This window comes from Nerophis ophidion, linkage group LG10, assembly GCF_033978795.1.
Source record: "Nerophis ophidion isolate RoL-2023_Sa linkage group LG10, RoL_Noph_v1.0, whole genome shotgun sequence".
Lineage (NCBI taxonomy): Eukaryota > Metazoa > Chordata > Actinopteri > Syngnathiformes > Syngnathidae > Nerophis > Nerophis ophidion.
Window position 1 is genome coordinate 45,744,947 of NC_084620.1, and position 19,259 is coordinate 45,764,205.

The window sequence follows — 19,259 nt, forward strand, 5'->3', positions numbered from 1 at the left end:
ACTCCATGATAGTACTTCATTAATTGTATCAAGAACTACACAGAAAATACAATGTTTTTTTCATATCTAATTTTTTCCAGTGTTGAACTCCGACAAATAATAATCACCAAAAACTTACTATAAATATTTTCTTAACACAACAAATGAATCGGCTGCTTCTCTGGAGGATATGTTTGTTTAAAAACTGGCATTTTGGCCGGTTTATATCACATATTTTTGTTTATTACAAATACAACGTGCCTTTTTGTACCGTTCTTTTTTTTCCATCGTCCTTATCAGGCATACGTACACAAAGAAAAGTCAAAGTTCAACTGTTATCTTTTATCGGGCGAAAGTAGGTCACCGCGTTGATACATAAACTATACGTCATGGATATTGTTTAATGTGAAAACAAAAAAATGTATTTGTAAAATTCAACAAGTTTTGATTTTTATCGAATATTCCATTCGATTATAACATAATAATAATTATTCTTATATGCCTAAAAATCCAATAGCCAATGTTTTTTATTACCGTCCAATCAGAAAATGGCAGATAAAAATATATGTTGACCTTTGGATTGTTTAAAAAAAAAAAAAGGAAAAAGGGCTAACAATGGTGGAGGAAATGTATTTGCAGAAAGGTTCCTCTTTCATGGATCCTTTCAAAGGAGATTTGTTGGCGTATTTTCTCCCCGAGTCGTGCTACACTGCTTTTTTCCTGCAATACAACTTCATAGACGGTAGGTGGCAGCAAAACCTACTACAATAATAATTATGCATCCATTTCTACCTTATCCCACTCCTGGGGGTGGGGGGATTAACACCTACACACACACACACACACACGCACACACACACACACACACACACAAAACACACACACGCACACGCACGCACACACTGGTTATCATTTGGAATGGGGACCACGTTTTTGATCATCACTTGTGGGGACCACCCTTTCTACAGGTTTTGGAGGAATTAAAAAAAATGAGGTAAAATGGCCACTGCCCAGTTAGCTCATACAGGTCTTTAAATCTTTAGAATATTGTGATAAAGTCCTTTATTTTCTGTAATGCAACTAAAAACCAGAAAATGTCATACATTCTGGATTCATTACACATCAACTGAAATATTGCAAGTCTTTTTTTATTTTAATATTGCTGATAATGGCATACAGCTTAAAAAAAACTCAAAAACCAAAAATTTGAATATTTCCTCAGACCTAGTAAAAAAAAAGATTTATAACAGCCATCCATTTTCTACCGCTTATTCCCTTTTGGGGTCGCGGGGGGCGCTACAGCAAAACAAAATCAAACATTTGAAAATGTTAAATGATGCACTCAGTACTTGGTTGGGAATCCTTTTGCACAAATTACTGCATCAATGTGGTGTGGCATGGAGGTAATCGGCCTGAGGCATTGCTGAGGTTTTACGGATGCCCAGGATACTTCAAAAGCGGCCTGTAGCTCATTTGCATTATTGGGTCTGGTGTCTTTCAGCTTCTTCTTCACAAAACCCCACAAATTCTTTTTGGGGGTTTAGGTCAGGAGAGTGGGCAGGCCAATCAAGGACAGTCATGCCATGGTCAGTACACCTGCCCACAGACGAAACCACTCGATAAACTATGTTGCATATAATTTATATTGTATATCATAATTCAATCAATGTGTATGTATGTATAAATCACAAGTGTCTCAAAGGGCTGCACAAGCCACAACAACATCCTTGGTTCAGATCATCTATATAGTGTTTAATTTATATTGTTTATCATTTACAGTATTTTATATATAATCTATATTGTATATTGTCTATATTGTATGTAATCTTTATTGTACATCAATTATATTGTATATAATTTATAATGTACATCATTTATATTGTATATCATCTATACTGTATATCACCTATATTGTACATAATCTATATTGTATATCATATATATAGTATATCATTTATATTTTACATCATCCATATTCTATGTCATTTTTATTGTATTTAATTTATATTGTACATCATCTATATTGTATATCATTTATATTGTACACCATCTATAACGTATATCATTTATATCGTATGTAATTTATATTGTATATCATCTGTATTGTATATCTGTATTGTTTATCACTTATATTGTAAATCATCTATATTGTGTATCATTTCTATTGTATATAATCTATATTGCATATCGTTTATTTTCTACATCATCTATATTGTATATCATTTATATGGTGTATCATTTATATTTTACATCATCCATATTGTATGTCATTTTTATTGTATATAATTTATATTGTACATCATCTATATTGTATATCATTTATATTGTACACCATCTATATCGTATATCATTTATATCGTATATAATTTATGTTGTATATCATCTATATTGTATATCTATATTGTGTATCACTTACATTGTAAATCATCTATATTGTGTATCATTTATATTGTATATAATCTATATTGCATATCATTTATATTGTACATCATCTATATCGTATATCATGTGAATGTGAGTGTGAATGTTGTCTGTCTATCCGTGTTGGCCCTGCGATGAGGTAGCGTCTTGTCCAGGGTGTACTCCGCCTTCCGCCCGATTGGAGCTGAGATAGGCTCCAACACCCCCCGTGGCCCCAAAGAGACAAGCGGATCATGGGTCATCCATATTGTATATCATTTATATTGTACATCGTCTATATATATATATATATATATATGTATATGTATATGTATATATATATATATATATATATATATATGTATATATATATATACATATATATATATATATATATATATATATAATTTATATTGTATATCAACTATATTGCGCAACACTATCTGTAGCTGGCCCGTAACCCAATTTTCTTCTCACAACTTAAAGCAAAAAATATTGAGAGACGGCTCGATCCCAGAAACCGTACCATTCTCATAATTTTACAAAACATTTTTCAATAATACAGTCATTTTCAGTTCATTTTCCCTGTTCATTTTTTTTTTAAACTCATTATACCATACTGTGGAGAGGGGGCGTGGCCTGCAGGCCTGCCAGGACTGGCCTCAAAGACAGCGACAGGTGCGTAGATGGCCCAGGTGGGCCTTGTTATCTAATCACCTGTCGCCTTTATTAGCAGCAGCCGGGTTGAGACACGGGGTTGGAGTTGGAGGCGCTGCTGAGCAGATGCAGGAGAGAAAGACATTTTGCTGGAAAGCAAAAGCCTCTGCACATTTATGAAAATAAAACATACCCTGAATTCCGGGCTCTCCTGGCAGTGTTTGGTGGTCTGACGAACCCACTAGAGGGCAACCTCTACACATACAATAGTTTGAATTAAAATAGCACACAAACATCTAGTAGTTGGAGGGACATTTCTAAACACTATTCCAACTTTATTCTCCTAATATTATGGTAATTGTTTTCTCTGTTTTGTTTCAGGAGCATGTTTTAAGACGCTACTGAGCAAAGTCCTGGGGACCGCCATCATCTTGGGATCATTGATGGGTAAGAACACTGCCACATGACCCTTGACAGATTTCTCTCGTTCTTATGGACAAAATGCACGTGTTCCGTGTTGAGCTGCCAAGGGACGCACTTTGTCCCGTATTCTTATTTCCGGGAGAATAGAAAAATAGTCCGTAAAATCGAATACAGTTTTGAGAACAGTTTGTCCCAGACTAATGGAGCCCAGGACTTTTAAGGCCTTTGTTTTCCTTGCTGAGCTGTTGTTAGCAGAATGTTCTGTTGAGCTTCTGGCCATCTGACTTAAATCTTGACTTTTGTGCCACAACCACACTTTCTGGAAAAAATAGCAAATTGGGGTTTGGGTGATTTTTTTTTTTTCAGAGCTTCATGAGGTCATCATCTCTACTGCTCGCTGACTTTATGACAACTATGTCTTCTTGTTGATAAAATAATGATGTCTTGTCCTCAAAACACTAGATGTGTATCCAAGTTGTTCAACATAACACGGTGTGTCCAGCTTTTATGAGAGTGACACTACACTTTGTGGGTGTGATGCTACACTTTATGGGTGTGACGCTTCACTTTATGATAGTGACGCTACACTTTATGGGAGTGAGGCTACACTTCATGGTAGTGACACTACACTTTATGAGAGTGACGCTACACTTTATGATAGTGACGCTACACTTTTTGGAAGTGACATGACACTTTATGATAGTGACGCTTCACTTTATAGGAGTGACGCTTCACTTTATGGGAGTGACACTACACTTTATGAGAGTGACGCTACACTTGGTGAGAGTGACGCTACACTTTATGGAAGTGAGGCTACACTTCATGGTAGTGACACTACACTTTATGGGAGTGACGCTACACTTTATGATAGTGACGCTACACTTTTTGAAAGTGACGTGACACTTTATGATAGTGACGCTACACTTTATGGGAGTGACGCTACACTTTATGGGAGTGACACTACAATTTATGAGAGTGACATTACACTTTATGAGAGTGACTTTTTACTTTATGATATTGACGCTTCACTTTATGAAAGTGACACTACACTTTATGGGAGTGAATCTGCACTTTGGGAGAGTGACGCTACACTTTATGATAGTAACACTACACTTTATGAGAGTGACATTACACTTTATGAGAGTGACGCTACACTTGATAATAGTGAAGCTACACTTTATGATAGTGACGCTACACTTTTTGATAGTAACACTACACTTTATGGGAAGGATGCTACACTTTATGGTAGTGACACCACACTTAATGATAGTGACACTACACTTTATGATAGTGACACTACACTTCATGATAGTGACGCTTCACTTTATGATAGTGACACTACACTTTATGAGAGTGACGCTACACTTTATGTTAGCGACACTACACTTTATGAGAGTGACATAACACTCTATGATGGTGACATGACACTTTATGATAGTGATGCTACACTTTATGGGAGTGACGCTACACTTTTTGAAAGTGACATGACACTGTATGATAGTGACGCTACACTTTATAGGAGTGACGCTACACTTTATGGGAGTGACACTTCACTTTATGGGAGTGACACTACACTTTATGAGAGTGACGCTACACCTGGTGAGAGTGACGCTACACTTTATGGAAGTGAGGCTACACTTCATGGTAGTGACACTACACTTTATGGGAGTGACACTACACTTTATGAGAATGACACTACACTTTATGAGAGTGACACTACACTTTATAATAGTGACGCTTCACTTTATGAAAGTGACACTACACTTTATGGGAGTGAAGCTGCACTTTGGGAGAGTGACGCTACACTTTATGATAGTAACACTACACTTTATGATAGTGACATTACACTTTATGAGAGTGACGCTACACTTTATGATAGTGAAGATACACTTTATGATAGGGACGCTACACTTAATGATAGTAACATTACACTTTATGGGAAGGATGCTACACTTTATGGTAGTGACACCACACTTTATGATAGTGACACTGCACTTTTTGATAGTGACACTGCACTTCATGATAGCGACGGTTCACTTTATGATAGTGACACCACACTTTATAAGAGTGACGCTACACTCTATGTTAGCGACACTACACTTTATGAGAGTGACATAACACTCTATGACAGTGACACAACACTTTATGATAGTGATTTTACACCTCATGATAGTGACACTACATTTTATGAGAGTGACATTACCCTTAATGAAAGTGACACTACACTTTATGGGAGTGATGCTACACTTTATGGGATTGATGCTACAATTTATGAGAGGCACGCTACACTTTAATTGAGTGATGCTACATTTTATGAGAGTTACATTACACTTCATGAGAGTAACAGTACACTGTATGATAGTGACATTAAATTTTATGATAGTGACACTACACTTTAAGGTAGTGAATCTACACTTTATGAAAGTGACACTACACTTTCTGGGAATGAAGCTACACTTTATGAGAGTGATGCTACACTTTATGATAGTGATGCTCCCCTTTATGGGAATGACACTAAACTTTATGAGAGTGACACTACACTTTATGAGAGTGACACTACACTTTTTGAGAGTGACACTACACTTTATGAAAGTGACACTAAACTTCATGGGAGTGATGCTACACTTTATGGAATTGATGCTACAATTTATGAGAGTGATGCTACACTTTATGGGAGTCACGCTACACTTTATGGGAGTGATGCTACACTTTATGGGATTGATGCTACAATTTATGAGGGTGACGCTACACTTTATGGGAGTGAAGCTAAACTTTATGAGAATGACACTACACTTTATGAGAGTGACGCTACACTTTATAAGAGAGATGCTACACTTTATGAGAGTGATGCTACACTTTATGAGAGTGACGCTACACTTTATGAGTTACACTACACCTTATGATAGCTACACTACACTTAAAGATAGTGACACTACACTTTATGATAGTGATACTACACTTAATGGGAGTGAAGTTACACTTAATGATAGTGACACTACACTTTATGATAGTGATTCTACACTTTATGGGAGTGAAGTTACACTTAATGATAGTGACACTACACTTCATGGGGGTGAAGCTACACTTTATGAGAGTGATGTTACACTTTATGATAGTGACGCTACAGCTTATGGGAGTGACACAACACTTTATGGGAGTTACATTACACTTTATGATAGTAAAGCTACACTTTATGATAGTGATGCTACACTTTATGAGAGTGACGCTACACCTTATGATAGTGACACTACAATTTACCATAGTGACACTACACTATATGATAATGATGCTACACTTTATGATTATTATTATTTTATGAGAGGGACACTACTCTTAATGAAAGTGATACTACACTTTATGGGAGTGATGCTACACTTTATGTGATTGATGCTACAATTTATGAGAGGGACGCTAAACTTTATGAGAGTTACTCTACACTTTATGAGAGTGACTCTACACTTGGTGAGAGTGACGCTACACTTTATGAGAGTGACGCTACACTTTAGGAGAGTCACACTACACTTTATGAGAGTGACGCTACACTTTATGAGAGTTACACTACACTTTTTAAGAGTGACAGTACACTGTATGATAGTGACATTACATTTTATGAGAGTGACGCTACACTTTCTGGGAGTGACACCACACTTTATGAGAGTGACGCTACACTTTATGAGTGACGCTACACTTTAGGAGAGTCACACTAAACTTTATGAGAATGACGCTACACTTTATGAGAGTGACGCTACACTTTATGAGCGTTACACTACACTTTATAAGAGTGACAGTACACTGTATGATACTGACATTACATTTTATGAGTGTGACGCTACACTTTATGGGTGTGACGCTACACTTTATGGGAGTGACACCACACTTTATGAGAGTGATGCTACACTTGGTGAGAGTGAAACTACACTTTATGAGTGACGTTACACTTTAGGAAAGTCACACTACACTTTATGAGAATGATGCTAAACTTTATGAGAGTGACGCTACACTTAATGGGAGTGACACCACACTTTATGAGAGTGACGCTGCACTTGGTGAGAGTGACGCTACACTTTATGAGTGACGCTACACTTTAGGAGAGTCACACTACACTTTACGAGAATGACGCTACACTTTATGAGAGTGACGCTACACTTTATGAGAGTTACACTACACTTTATAAGAGTGACAGTACACTGTATGATAGTGACATTATATTTTATGAGAGTGACTCTACACTTCATGATAGTGACACTACACTTTTAGATAGTGACGCTACACTTTATAATAGTGACATTTCACTTAATGGGAGTGACACTACACTTGGTGAGAGTGACGCTACACTTTGAGTGACGCTACACTTTAGGAGGGTCACACTACACTTTACGAGAATGACGCTACACTTTATGAGAGTGATGCTACTCTTTATGGGAGTGACACTACATTTTATGAGAGTGAAACTACACCTTATGAATGTGACACTACACCTTATGAATGTGACACTACACCTTATGAATGTGACACTACACTTTTTAAGAGTGACACTACACTTTATGGGAGTGACACAACACTTTATGGGAGTTACATTACACATTATAATCGTGATGCTACACTTTACGGGAGTGGCACTACAATTTTTGAGAGTGACACTACACTTTATGGGCGTGACACAACACTTTGTGGTAGTTACATCACACTTTATGATAGTGACGCTACACTTAATGGGAGTGACACTACAATTTATGAGAGTGACACTACACTTTATAATAGTTGTTTTTTTGAACAAAAACATAGATAATTGAACAATTAATCGGTATTAGTCTAAAACCTGCACATTTTAGTAAATATATTTAAAATTATATTATATTATATTATATTTCATATTAATATTATATGATTATATATTTTTAAAACTAAGTATGTATATTTGTGTTTTTTGGTGTGCGTTCAGGGTATCGATAGCCACAATCGGCCATAACTTTTAAAAAGAGTATTGTTTGCGCTTAAAAAAACGATTTATTCTGGAAGACTTTTGGAAAACTTACATTTTCTTGAAAAACATTTTTTTTTGATGAAGCCACGTTAAAAGTCAACCATTTTTGTTTTGAAAAAATCTTTATCCTGCGCCGTTTGTGTACTATTTAAAAAACAAATCACTCAGTAAAAATCTTTACTGCATTTTACATGAAACAATGTCCCTATCTAGTGGCAGCAGTAGTAAATACATCTCATCTAATCCAGCATTGACAATGCACAAAAACTAGAAAATGGGCCTGCAACAAAATGTTTTCTGCTATTTCTTTCCTTGAAAATAAAATCTATATTTTTTGAAAGTACAACACTTTTTTTCTGGGGGAAAAAAATGCAACTTTTGCATTTTAAAAAACGATGAAAAAAAATCAAATACCTGCTTGACTAATACTTATATGGTATGGTGTAACAACTGTATATTTCAAGGTAAAAAACAAACAAACATTTGCCTGAATGTGTCCCTTTAAAATACAGTTTATGCCGGAAATGCCAGTTTTTTGGTAAAATTGTAAAATCCAAAACCAGTGGAGTGGGCACGTTGTGTAATTCGTAAATAAAAACAGAATACAATGATTCGCAAGTCCTTTTCAACTTATATTCAATTGAATAGACTGCAAAGACAAGATATTTACCGTTCAAACTGGAAAACGTTGTTATTTTTTGCAAATATTAGCTGATTTGGAATTTGATGCCTGCAACATGTTTCAAAAAAGCTGGCCCAAGTGGCAAAAAATACTGAGGAATGCTCATCAAACACTTATTTTAACATCCCACGGGTGAACAGGCTAATTGGGAACAGGTGGGTGTCATGATTGGGCATAAAAGCAGCTTCCATGTAATGTTCAGTCATTCACAAAAAAGGATGGGGCGAGTGTCACCACTTTGGGAATAAATGCGTGAGCAAATTGTCAAGCAGTTTAATAACAATATTTCTCAACAAGCTATTGCAAGGAATTTAGGAATTCCACCATCTACATATGTAACATCATCAAAAGGTTCAGAGAATCTGTAGAAATCACTGCACGTAATTGATGATATTACGGACCTTCAATCACTGCATCAAAAAAACGACATCGGTGTGTAAAGAATATCACCACTTGGGCTTAGGAATGCTGTAGAAAACCACTGTCAGTAACCACAGTTGGTCGCCACATATGTAAGTGTAAGTTAAAACTCTACTATACGAACCGAAAGCCATTTATCAACAACGCCCAGAAACTCAGACGGTTTCGCTGGGCCCAGCTCATCTAAGATGGACTGATGCAAAGTGGAAATGTGTTCTGTGGTCTGACAAGTCCACATTTCAAATTATTTTTGGAAACTCTGGACGTCATGTCCTCCGTACCAAAGAGGAAAAGAACCATCGGGACTGCGATAGGCGCAAAGTTCAAAAGCCACCATCTGTGATTGTATGGGGGTGTATTAGTGCCCAAGGCATGGGTAACTTACACATCTGTGAAGGCACCATTAATGCTGAAAGGTACATCCAGGTTTTGGAGCAACATATACTGCCATCCAAGCAACGTTATCATGGACGCCCCTGCTTATTTCAGCAAAACAATGCCAAGCCACGTTTTACAACAGCGTGGCTTCACAGTAAAAAAGTGTATGTACTAGACTGGCCTGCATGTCGTCCAGACCTGTCTCCCATTGAAAACGTGTGGCTCAATATGAAGCATAAAATATCACAACAACTGTTGAACAACTTAAGCTGTACATCAAGCAAGAATGGAAAAGAATTCCACCCGAAAAGCTTAAAAAATAAGTCTCTTCAGTTCCCAAACGTTTACTGAGTGTTGTTAAAAGGAAAGGCCATGTTTTTGTCCATAAAATAACGTTTTTATGAGGAACGGTTTTGCTGAATTTAGACTTGAACTGTTTGTGATCTTTGGCGTCACCTTGTGGTCAAGATTTGCATAACTTGACAAGATGACGTTTTCTTGAGTTTTTTTTGTTGTTGTTGTTGTTTTCCAGTGAAGTTGCCTCAGATTGTGAAAGTGATTAAAGCAAAAAGTGCAGAGGGTCTAAGTTTCCCGTCTGTGCTGGTGGAGCTGCTGGCCATCACAGGAAGCATCGCCTACAGCGTCACCAACAGCTTCCCCTTCAGGTCCAGGACATATCAGGACACCTCATGTTTTGAATCGATTTCTTTTCATCTTCATTTAATGTTTTCTTAACAGCGCGTGGGGTGAGGCGCTCTTCGTCATGCTGCAGACGGTCACCGTCGGCTTCCTCATTCAGTTCTACACTAAAAGGACAGCCAAAGGTTAGACAACTTTTAGCCTGTTTCCAGGGTCAAACTGTCGCATTTGCGACTCAAAGTTGGTCATGTGTGTTTTGGAAAAAAATGAAGACAGATTTTAATGCTCATCGCATTTTCCTCCCAAGATAAATCCGCCCAAAGTTGATCAAACGAGAGTAAAAATGTTCATGTTTGAAATAAATATAAACCATGACCATAACCATAACCATAACCAAATGGACTGTGATTGACGTGGAAGTGACACTGATCTTTGTGTGCGGTGTAGAGCTGTGTGTCCCTTCCGCCTTTTGATGTTTATTATTTTTTACTGGCATTTTATGTTTTTTTAATGGGGGAAAGTTTTTTTGTTGTTTTTTTTAGTTTTCAAGGTAAGTTAATACACTTTTCAAGAAAAATAATTCATGGATTATTTTTATAATAAGATTGAATTAAAAAAACAAAAAACTTTTTTTTTCAAAAAATATAAAAAATTTCCGAACTATACAACATATGAAAAATAAATTAAGTTTTGTTATTATATATATATATATATATATATATATATATATATATATATATATATATATATATATGTATATATATATATATATATATATATATATATATATATATATATATATATATATACACACACATATATATATATATATCCATCCATCCATCCATTTTCTACCGCTTATTCCCTTTCGGGGTCGCGGGGGGCGCTGGCGCCTATCTCAGCTACAATCGGTCGGAAGGCGGGGTACACCCTGGACAAGTCACCACCTCATCGCGGGCCAACACAGATAGACAGACAACATTCACACTCACATTTATATGTTAGATTTATGGACGGCGTGGCGCAGTGGGAGAGTGGCCGTGCGCAACCCGAGGGTCCCTGGTTCAATTCCCACCTAGTACCAACATTGTCACGTCCGTTGTGTCCTGAGCAAGACACTTCACCCTTGCTCCTGATGGGTGCTGGTTGGCGCCTTGCATGGCAGCTCCCTCCATCAGTGTGTGAATGTGTGTGTGAATGGGTAAATGTGGAAGTAGTGTCAAAGCGCTTTGAGTACCTTGAAGGTAGAAAAGCGCTATACAAGTACAACCCATTTATCATTCACACACTAGGGCCAATTTTAGTGTTGCCAATTAACCTGTCCCCAGGTGCATGTCTTTGGAAGTGGGAGGAAGCCGGAGTACCCGGAGGGAACCCACGCATTCACGGGGAGAACATGCAAACTCCACACAGAAAGACCCCGAGCCTGGATTTGAACCCAGGACTGCAGGAACTTCGTATTGTGAGGCAGACGCACTAACCCCTCTGCCACCGTGAAGCCCATATATATATATATATATATATATATATATATATATATATATATATATATATATATATATATATATATATATATATATGCACACACACACACATATATATATATATATATATATATATGTATATATGCATACATATTTATTTATCTATTTTATTTATTTATTCATTTATTTGCCTTTTGGTTCGGGACCCTTTGGGACTGGCACTTTCGTGACTTCTGCGGTGCTTTTTTGTGAATTTCTGGATCTGCCTCCCGGGAGCCTTTTGGCCATGGAGACCAGCTGCTGGGTCTCTGCCACACCAGAGTCTGTTTGAAGGGACTGGAGCGGATGAAGAGACAGGACTGCTGAGCGGCGGGACGGACAAGCTTCACAGTGTCTTAGCTGAATGAGCAGGTATCGGACACCTCGGTCTCCTTGGACGCATCCTCGCTCAACCATGCAGACTGGACACTTGCCGAGAGTTGGTGGGCGGCCGAGAGTGGAGTCGGCTCTCTTGATTGCTTTGTTGGGTCTGCTCCTGTCTCTAGCCACACGCTCTCCACCCCAGCAGACGATGGCGTGGAACACCGCAGAAGCCACCACAGTGTATATGTTTCTTTTACTTTTTATTCATAGCTGTATGTAGAAGTGGCTGGTTGTAACAGCTCTGCTCTTTTAAAGTCCTTTAAAGTGTTATTTGATGTTTGATGGATCCCTCTTACACACATGTAAGAGGGATGTGTGCTATGGCTATGAGTTGTTTTTTCCTTGGCCTCAGTCTGGACCCCCTCTCCAGGGGCCCAGGCTGAGACCGATGCTATTTTAGACCCATCTCGCCCCATTGTTTACCTGTATCTCACCTTTTTTGTCAGCGATCCTGTTCTGTGTCCCTGTAATGTTTGTCGGATCTTGAATGGGATTGTGCTGAAAATTGTAATTTCCCCTCTGGGATTAATAAAGTATGTATATACATATATATATATATATATATATATATATATATATATATATATATATATACATACATATATATATATATATATATATATATATATATATATATATACATATATATGTATATATATATATATATATATATATATATATATATATATATATATATATATATATGTATATATATATATATATATATATATATATGTATGTAAGTGCCGGAGTGAGAAGAGGTTTTAAAATAATTAAAAAATTAATTAATTAAAATAATTACCTCATGTCTATTGAACATTATTGCTTCTCGGTAAAAAATATACACTTTGTGAAGACATTTTTTTATAAAAATATATGTTTTAAAAGATATATCAAATATAACATTTCTAAATTAACTTAATGTGTTCTCCCAAAAATATACAACATTGTGCTTATGTCCATAAATCCTTAGTTCTTGAAAATAATCATAGATAAAATAAAAAGGCTCTACATTAAAAAAAAAAAAATTGTATTCGTCTAGAAAATACGTCCTTCTTGACTTTTTACAAAAACGTTTGGTGACTGTCTTGCAGGTGTTGTTTTTGTGTTGGTGTATTTGGGGTTGTTGTTTCTCTTGATGTCTCCACTCACTCCTTCGTCAGTGGTGACCACCATGCAAGCGTCCAACATGCCTGCAGTCATCGTCAGCAGGGTACACAAACATTGTCACCGCCAACTACAGTGGGGCAAAAAAGTATTTAGTCAGCCACCGATTGTGCAAGTTCTCCCACTTAAAATGATGACAGAGGTCTGTAATTTTCATCATAGGTACACTTCAACTGTGAGAGACAGAATGTCAAAAAAATCCAGGAATTCACATTGTGGGAATTTTAAATAATTTATATTGTATATTATGTTGGAAAATAATTATTTGGTCATTTCAAACAAGGAAGATCTCTGGCTCTCACAGACCTGTAACTTCTTCTTTAAGAAGCTCTTCTGTCCTTCACTCGTTACCTGTATTAATGAAACCTGTTTGAACTTGTTATCTGTATAAAAGACACCTGTCCACAGCCTCAAACAGTCAGACTCCAAACTCCACTATGGCCAAGACCAAATAGCTGTCGAAGGACACCAGGAAAAGAATTGTAGACCTGCACCAGACTGGGAAGAGTGAATCTACAATGGGCAAGCAGCTTGGTGTGAAAAAATCAACTGGGGGGGCAATTATCCACTGATAATCACCATCAATCTGGGGCTCCACGCAAGATCTCATCCTGTGGGGTCAAAATGATCAATAGAATGGTGAGCAAAAATCCCAGAACCACAAGGGGGACCTGGTGAATGACCTGCATAGAGCTGGGACCAAAGTAACAAAGGTTACCATCAGTAACACACTACGCCGACAGGGAATGAAGTCCTGCAGTGCCAGACGTGTCCCCCTGCTTAAGCCAGTGCATGTCCATGCCCGTCTGAACTTTGCCAGAGAGCACATGGATGATATAGCAGAGGATTGGGAGAATGTCATGTGGTCAGATGAAGCCAAAATAGAACTTTTGAGTATAAACTCAACTCGTCATGTTTGGAGGAAGAAGAATACTGAGTTGCATCCCAAGAAAACCATACCTAATGTGAAGCATGGGGGTGTAGACATCATGCCTTGGGGCTATTTTTCTGCTAAGGGCACAGGACGATTGATCCGTGTTAAGGAAAGAATGAATGGGGCCATGTATCGTGAGATTTTGAGCCGAAACCTCCTTCCATCAGTGAGAGCTTTGAATGGTTGACCAAATACTTGTTTTCCACAATAATTTACAAATAAATTCTTTAAAATTCCTACATTGTGAATTCCTGGATTTTTCACATTCTGTCTCTCTCAGTTGAAGTGTACCTATGATGAAAATTACAGACCTCTGTCATCATTTTAAGTGGGAGAACTTGCACAATCAGTGGCAGACTAAATACTTTTTTGCCCTGCTGTAAATACACAAATAAACCACGTGTGTCCTGCAGATCATCCAAGGAGTCACCAACTTCCGGAATGGACACACTGGCCAGTTGTCTGCTATGACTGTGTTCATCTTATTTGCTGGATCGCTGGCGCGCGTCTTCACTTCGGTGCAAGTAAAAAACAAACAATTACACTAATTATTCCTATGAAATGAAAGGTAGACATGATATATCACAGCGCCTGCATGTTGTGTCCACAGGAGACCGGGGACACGCTGCTGGTCGTCACCTACGTGGTATCAGTGGCCTGCAACCTCGTGATAGTTGTGCAGGTTCTCTACTACTGGAAAAGAACTCAAAAGATTCTAAACAAAGTACCGGACACTGAAATGACAACGGTCCATGAATAGATCTTCTTCCCTCTGTCCCAAAAAGGATTTATACTTTAGCTCATCCGTAAACCTTAAAGGGGAACATTATCACCAGACCTATGTAAGCGTCAATATATACCTTGATGTTGCAGAAAAAAGACCATATATTTTTTAACTGATTTCCGAACTCTAAAAGGGTGAATTTGGCGATTGAAACGCCTTACGTGGAGAGTGCTAATCAGACATATCAATGGTCAAGGCATGCTAATTGATGCTAACATGCTATTTAGGCTAGCTGTATGTACATATTGCATCATTATGCCTCATTTGTAGCTATATTTGCATCCAGCCTTTCCCTCCACCCACATTTAATGCCAAACAAACACATACCAATCGACGGATTCAAATTGCACCAGTGGTCAAAAGATGCGAAAGTCCCCTGATTGTTTTGCACACATTACCGACGATAGCGATGCTACAACAGATGTGGCATAGAGATGTGTGGATACTCTGCGACACTCAAAGCAGATGCATTTCCAACGATAAAGTCAACGAAATCACAAAGGTGAGTTTTGTTGATGTTATTGACTTATGTGCTAATCAGACATATTTGCTCACGGCATGACTGCAAGCTAATCGATGCTAACATGCTATTTAGGGCTAGCTGTATGTACATATCGCATCATTATGCCTCATTTGTTGCTATATTTGCATCCAGCCTTTCCCTCCACCCACATTCAATGCCAAACAAACATACTAATCAACAAATTTAAGTTGCACCAGTGGTCAAAAGATGCGAAAGGCCCTCAATTATTCTGCACACTTTACCGATGATAGCGATGCTACGACAGAGATGGCACGGAGATGTGTGGATACACTGCGACACTCAAAGCAGATGCATTTCCAACGATAAAGTTAACGAAATCACAAACGTGAGTTTTGTTGATGTTATTGACTTATATGCTAATCAGACATATTTGCTCACGGCATAACTGCAAGCTAATCGATGCAAACATGCTAATCAGGCTAGCTGTATGTTCATATTGCATCATTATGCCTCACTTGTAGCTATATTTGCATCCAGCCTTTCCCTCCACCCACATTTAATGCCAAACAAACACTTACCAATCGACGGATTCAAGTTGCACCAGTGGTCAAAAGATGCGAAAGTCCCTCGATTGGTCTGCACACTTTACCGACGATAGCGATGCTACGACAAACATGTGTGGATATTCTGCGACACTCAAATCAGATGCATTTCCAACGATAAAGTCAACGAAATCACAAAGGTGAGCTTTGTTGATGTTATTGACTTATGTGCTAATCAGACATATTTGCTCACGGCATGACTGCAAGCTAATTGATGCTAACATGCTATTTAGGCTAGCTGTATGTACATATTGCATCGTTATGCCTCATTTGTAGCTATATTTGCATCCAGCCTTTCCCTCCACCCACATTTAATGCCAAACAAACACATACCAATCGACGGATTCAAGTTGCACCAGTGGTCAAAAGATGCGAAAGTCCCTCGATTGTTCTGCACACTTTACCGATGATAGTGATGCTACGACAGAGATGGCGCAGAGATGTGTGGATACCCTGCGACACTCAAAGCAGATGCATTTCCAACGATAAAGTCAACAAAATCACAAAGGGGAGCTTTGTTGATGTTATTGACTTATGTGCTAATCAGACATATTTGCTCACGGCATGACTGCAAGCTAATCGATGCTAACATGCTATTTAGGCTAGCTGTATGTACATATTGCATCATTATGCTTGATTTGTAGCTATATTTGCATCCAGCCTTTCCCTCCACCCACATTTATGCCAAACAAACACATACCTATCGACGGATTCAAGTTGCACCAGTGGTCAAAAGATGCAATCGTTGGTTAGAAGGCGAATGCCGAATTCGTCCTCGTTGCCGCTGTCAGTTTCTTCTTCAATTTCGTTTTCGCTTTCTGCCTCCACACGCCAACCATCCGTTTCAATACACGCGTAATCATTTGAATCGCTTAAGCCGCTGAAATCGGAGTCTGAATCCGAGCTAATATCGCTATATCTTTCTGTTCTATCCGCCATGTTTGTTTGAATTGACGTCACGCAGTGACGTCACAGGAAAATGGACGGGTGGATATAGCGATGGTGAAAATCAGGCACTTTGAAGACGTTTTTCGGGATATTGTGTGATGGGTAAAATTTTGAAAAAAACGTCGAAAAATAAAATAAGCCACTGGGAACTGATTTTTATTGTTTTTAGCCCTTCAGAAATTGTGATAATGTTCCCCTTTGACAAAGAGAATGGATATTTATTTAAATCAATTCATGATGGAACATTATGTTATGTTACAGCCTTTATTCCACCAAAAAAAAGAGACCATCAATTTTTACACGCAATACCCCATAACGACAATGAGCAAAGTGTTGTTTGTTTTTCTAAAGACATTTTGGTAAATGTATTAAAAAAACAAAAAATTAAGAAACCACCTGTACAAGTATTCAGACCCTTTACTCAATACTTTGTTGATGCACCTTTGGTAGCAATTAAACCCTCATGTCTTTTTGAGTACGATGCCAAAAACTTGGCACACCTATCTTTGGGCAGTTTCGACCATTTCGCTTTGCAGCAGCTCTCAAGCTCCATCAGGTTGGGTATAGGAAGCGTCGGTCAACAGCCTGTGGAGGGGGGGGCGTGGCCTGTGGGCCTGCGGCGAAGCGGGGTGTGCCTGGACCGGCTTCGAAATCAGCGACTGGTGCGTAGATGGCCTACCTGGGCCTGGTTATGTAATCACCTGTCACTCTGTTTAAAAGGCGGCAGCCGGGAGGAGAAAGGGGTGGGAGTTGGAGTTGTACAATTCATATTGCTGGAAAGAAAGCCACCCAAGACTCAATTCAAACTGTCTACTGTGGGCCAGGAGAACCCACAACAAGAGCAGATTTTCATCCAGGATGTCTCTGTACTTTGTTGCATTCATCTTTTCTTCTATCCTGACTTTTTTTCCAGTTCCTTCCGCTTAAAACCAACCCCACAGCATGATGCTGCCACCACCAGGCATCACTGTAGGGATGGTATGACCTGGTGATGAGCAGTGCCTGGTTTCCTCCCAACATTCAGGCCAAAGAGTTCAAGCTTTGTCTCATCAGACCAGAGAATTAAGTTTTTCATGGTTTAAGAGTCTTTCAGGTGCATTTTTGGCAAACTATTTTTTACTAAGAAATGGCTTCCGTCTGGCCACTCTACCATATAGGCCTGATTGGTGGATTGTCCTTCTGGAAGTAGTGAAGTGTATTATATTTATATAGAGCTTTTCTCTAGTGACTCAAAGCCCTTTTCACTTTACAGACCGGGCTTTCTGCTCCGGCCCTCTCAGTCTGTGGAACGCTCTCCCTGTCCACCTGAGGGCACCACAGACTGTGGATGCTTTAAAAAACAACTTAAAAACCCTTCTTTTTTTTTTAAATATAAAAAATTCTATAGATTTATGCATACTAGTTATAACTATCAAGATGTTCTAGTTTTTATTTTTATTTATTTTTATTATCTTATTATTATTAATATTTTATTTTATCCTAATACACTGTAGCACTTTGAGCTTGTTTTCTCAATGTAAAGGGCTTTTTACAAATAAAATCCATCCATCCATTTTTCACCGCTTGTCCCTTTTGGGGTCGCTGGTGCCTATCTCAGCTACAATCGGGTGGAAGGCGGTGTACACCCTGGACAAGTCGCCACCTCATCACAGGGCCAACACAGATAGACAGACAACATTCACACTCACATTGAAACACTAGGGCCAATTTAGTGTTGCCAATCAACCTTTTTGAGCTTTTTATGATGTTCATTTTCACTTCCATGGTGTGGTTTTCCTTTTCTTCTGTGCCCTGCCCACCACCATATTCACGGACCAAAATTTGCAATCATTTAAAGGGAGCTTTTTCTAATTACCGACTGACTGGACGGA

At 38.3% G+C, this 19,259-nt stretch overlaps 1 protein-coding gene across 1 annotated transcript; it reads left to right on the plus strand.

Annotated features, from left to right (window-relative positions):
- Positions 1-591: 591 nt before the first annotated feature.
- Positions 592-17,922, plus strand: LOC133559915 (mannose-P-dolichol utilization defect 1 protein-like). The gene is made up of 7 exons (XM_061911913.1): positions 592-721; positions 3,418-3,483; positions 10,456-10,588; positions 10,662-10,747; positions 13,564-13,682; positions 14,984-15,094; positions 15,181-17,922. Exons 1-7 carry the CDS (start codon positions 595-597, stop codon positions 15,328-15,330), a joined length of 792 nt encoding a protein of 263 aa, XP_061767897.1. The 5' UTR covers positions 592-594; the 3' UTR covers positions 15,331-17,922.
- The last annotated feature ends 1,337 nt before the right edge of the window (positions 17,923-19,259 follow it).

Excerpts from the sequence above, each read along its gene's own strand:
- LOC133559915 (XM_061911913.1), top strand. The coding sequence starts at position 595 with ATGGTGGAGGAAATGTATTTGCAGAAAGGTTCCTCTTTCATGGATCCT. Across the intron at positions 10,748-13,563 it reads CACTAAAAGGACAGCCAAAG|GTGTTGTTTTTGTGTTGGTG; the intron begins GTTAGACAACTT and ends ACTGTCTTGCAG. Across the intron at positions 13,683-14,983 it reads CTGCAGTCATCGTCAGCAGG|ATCATCCAAGGAGTCACCAA; the intron begins GTACACAAACAT and ends TGTGTCCTGCAG.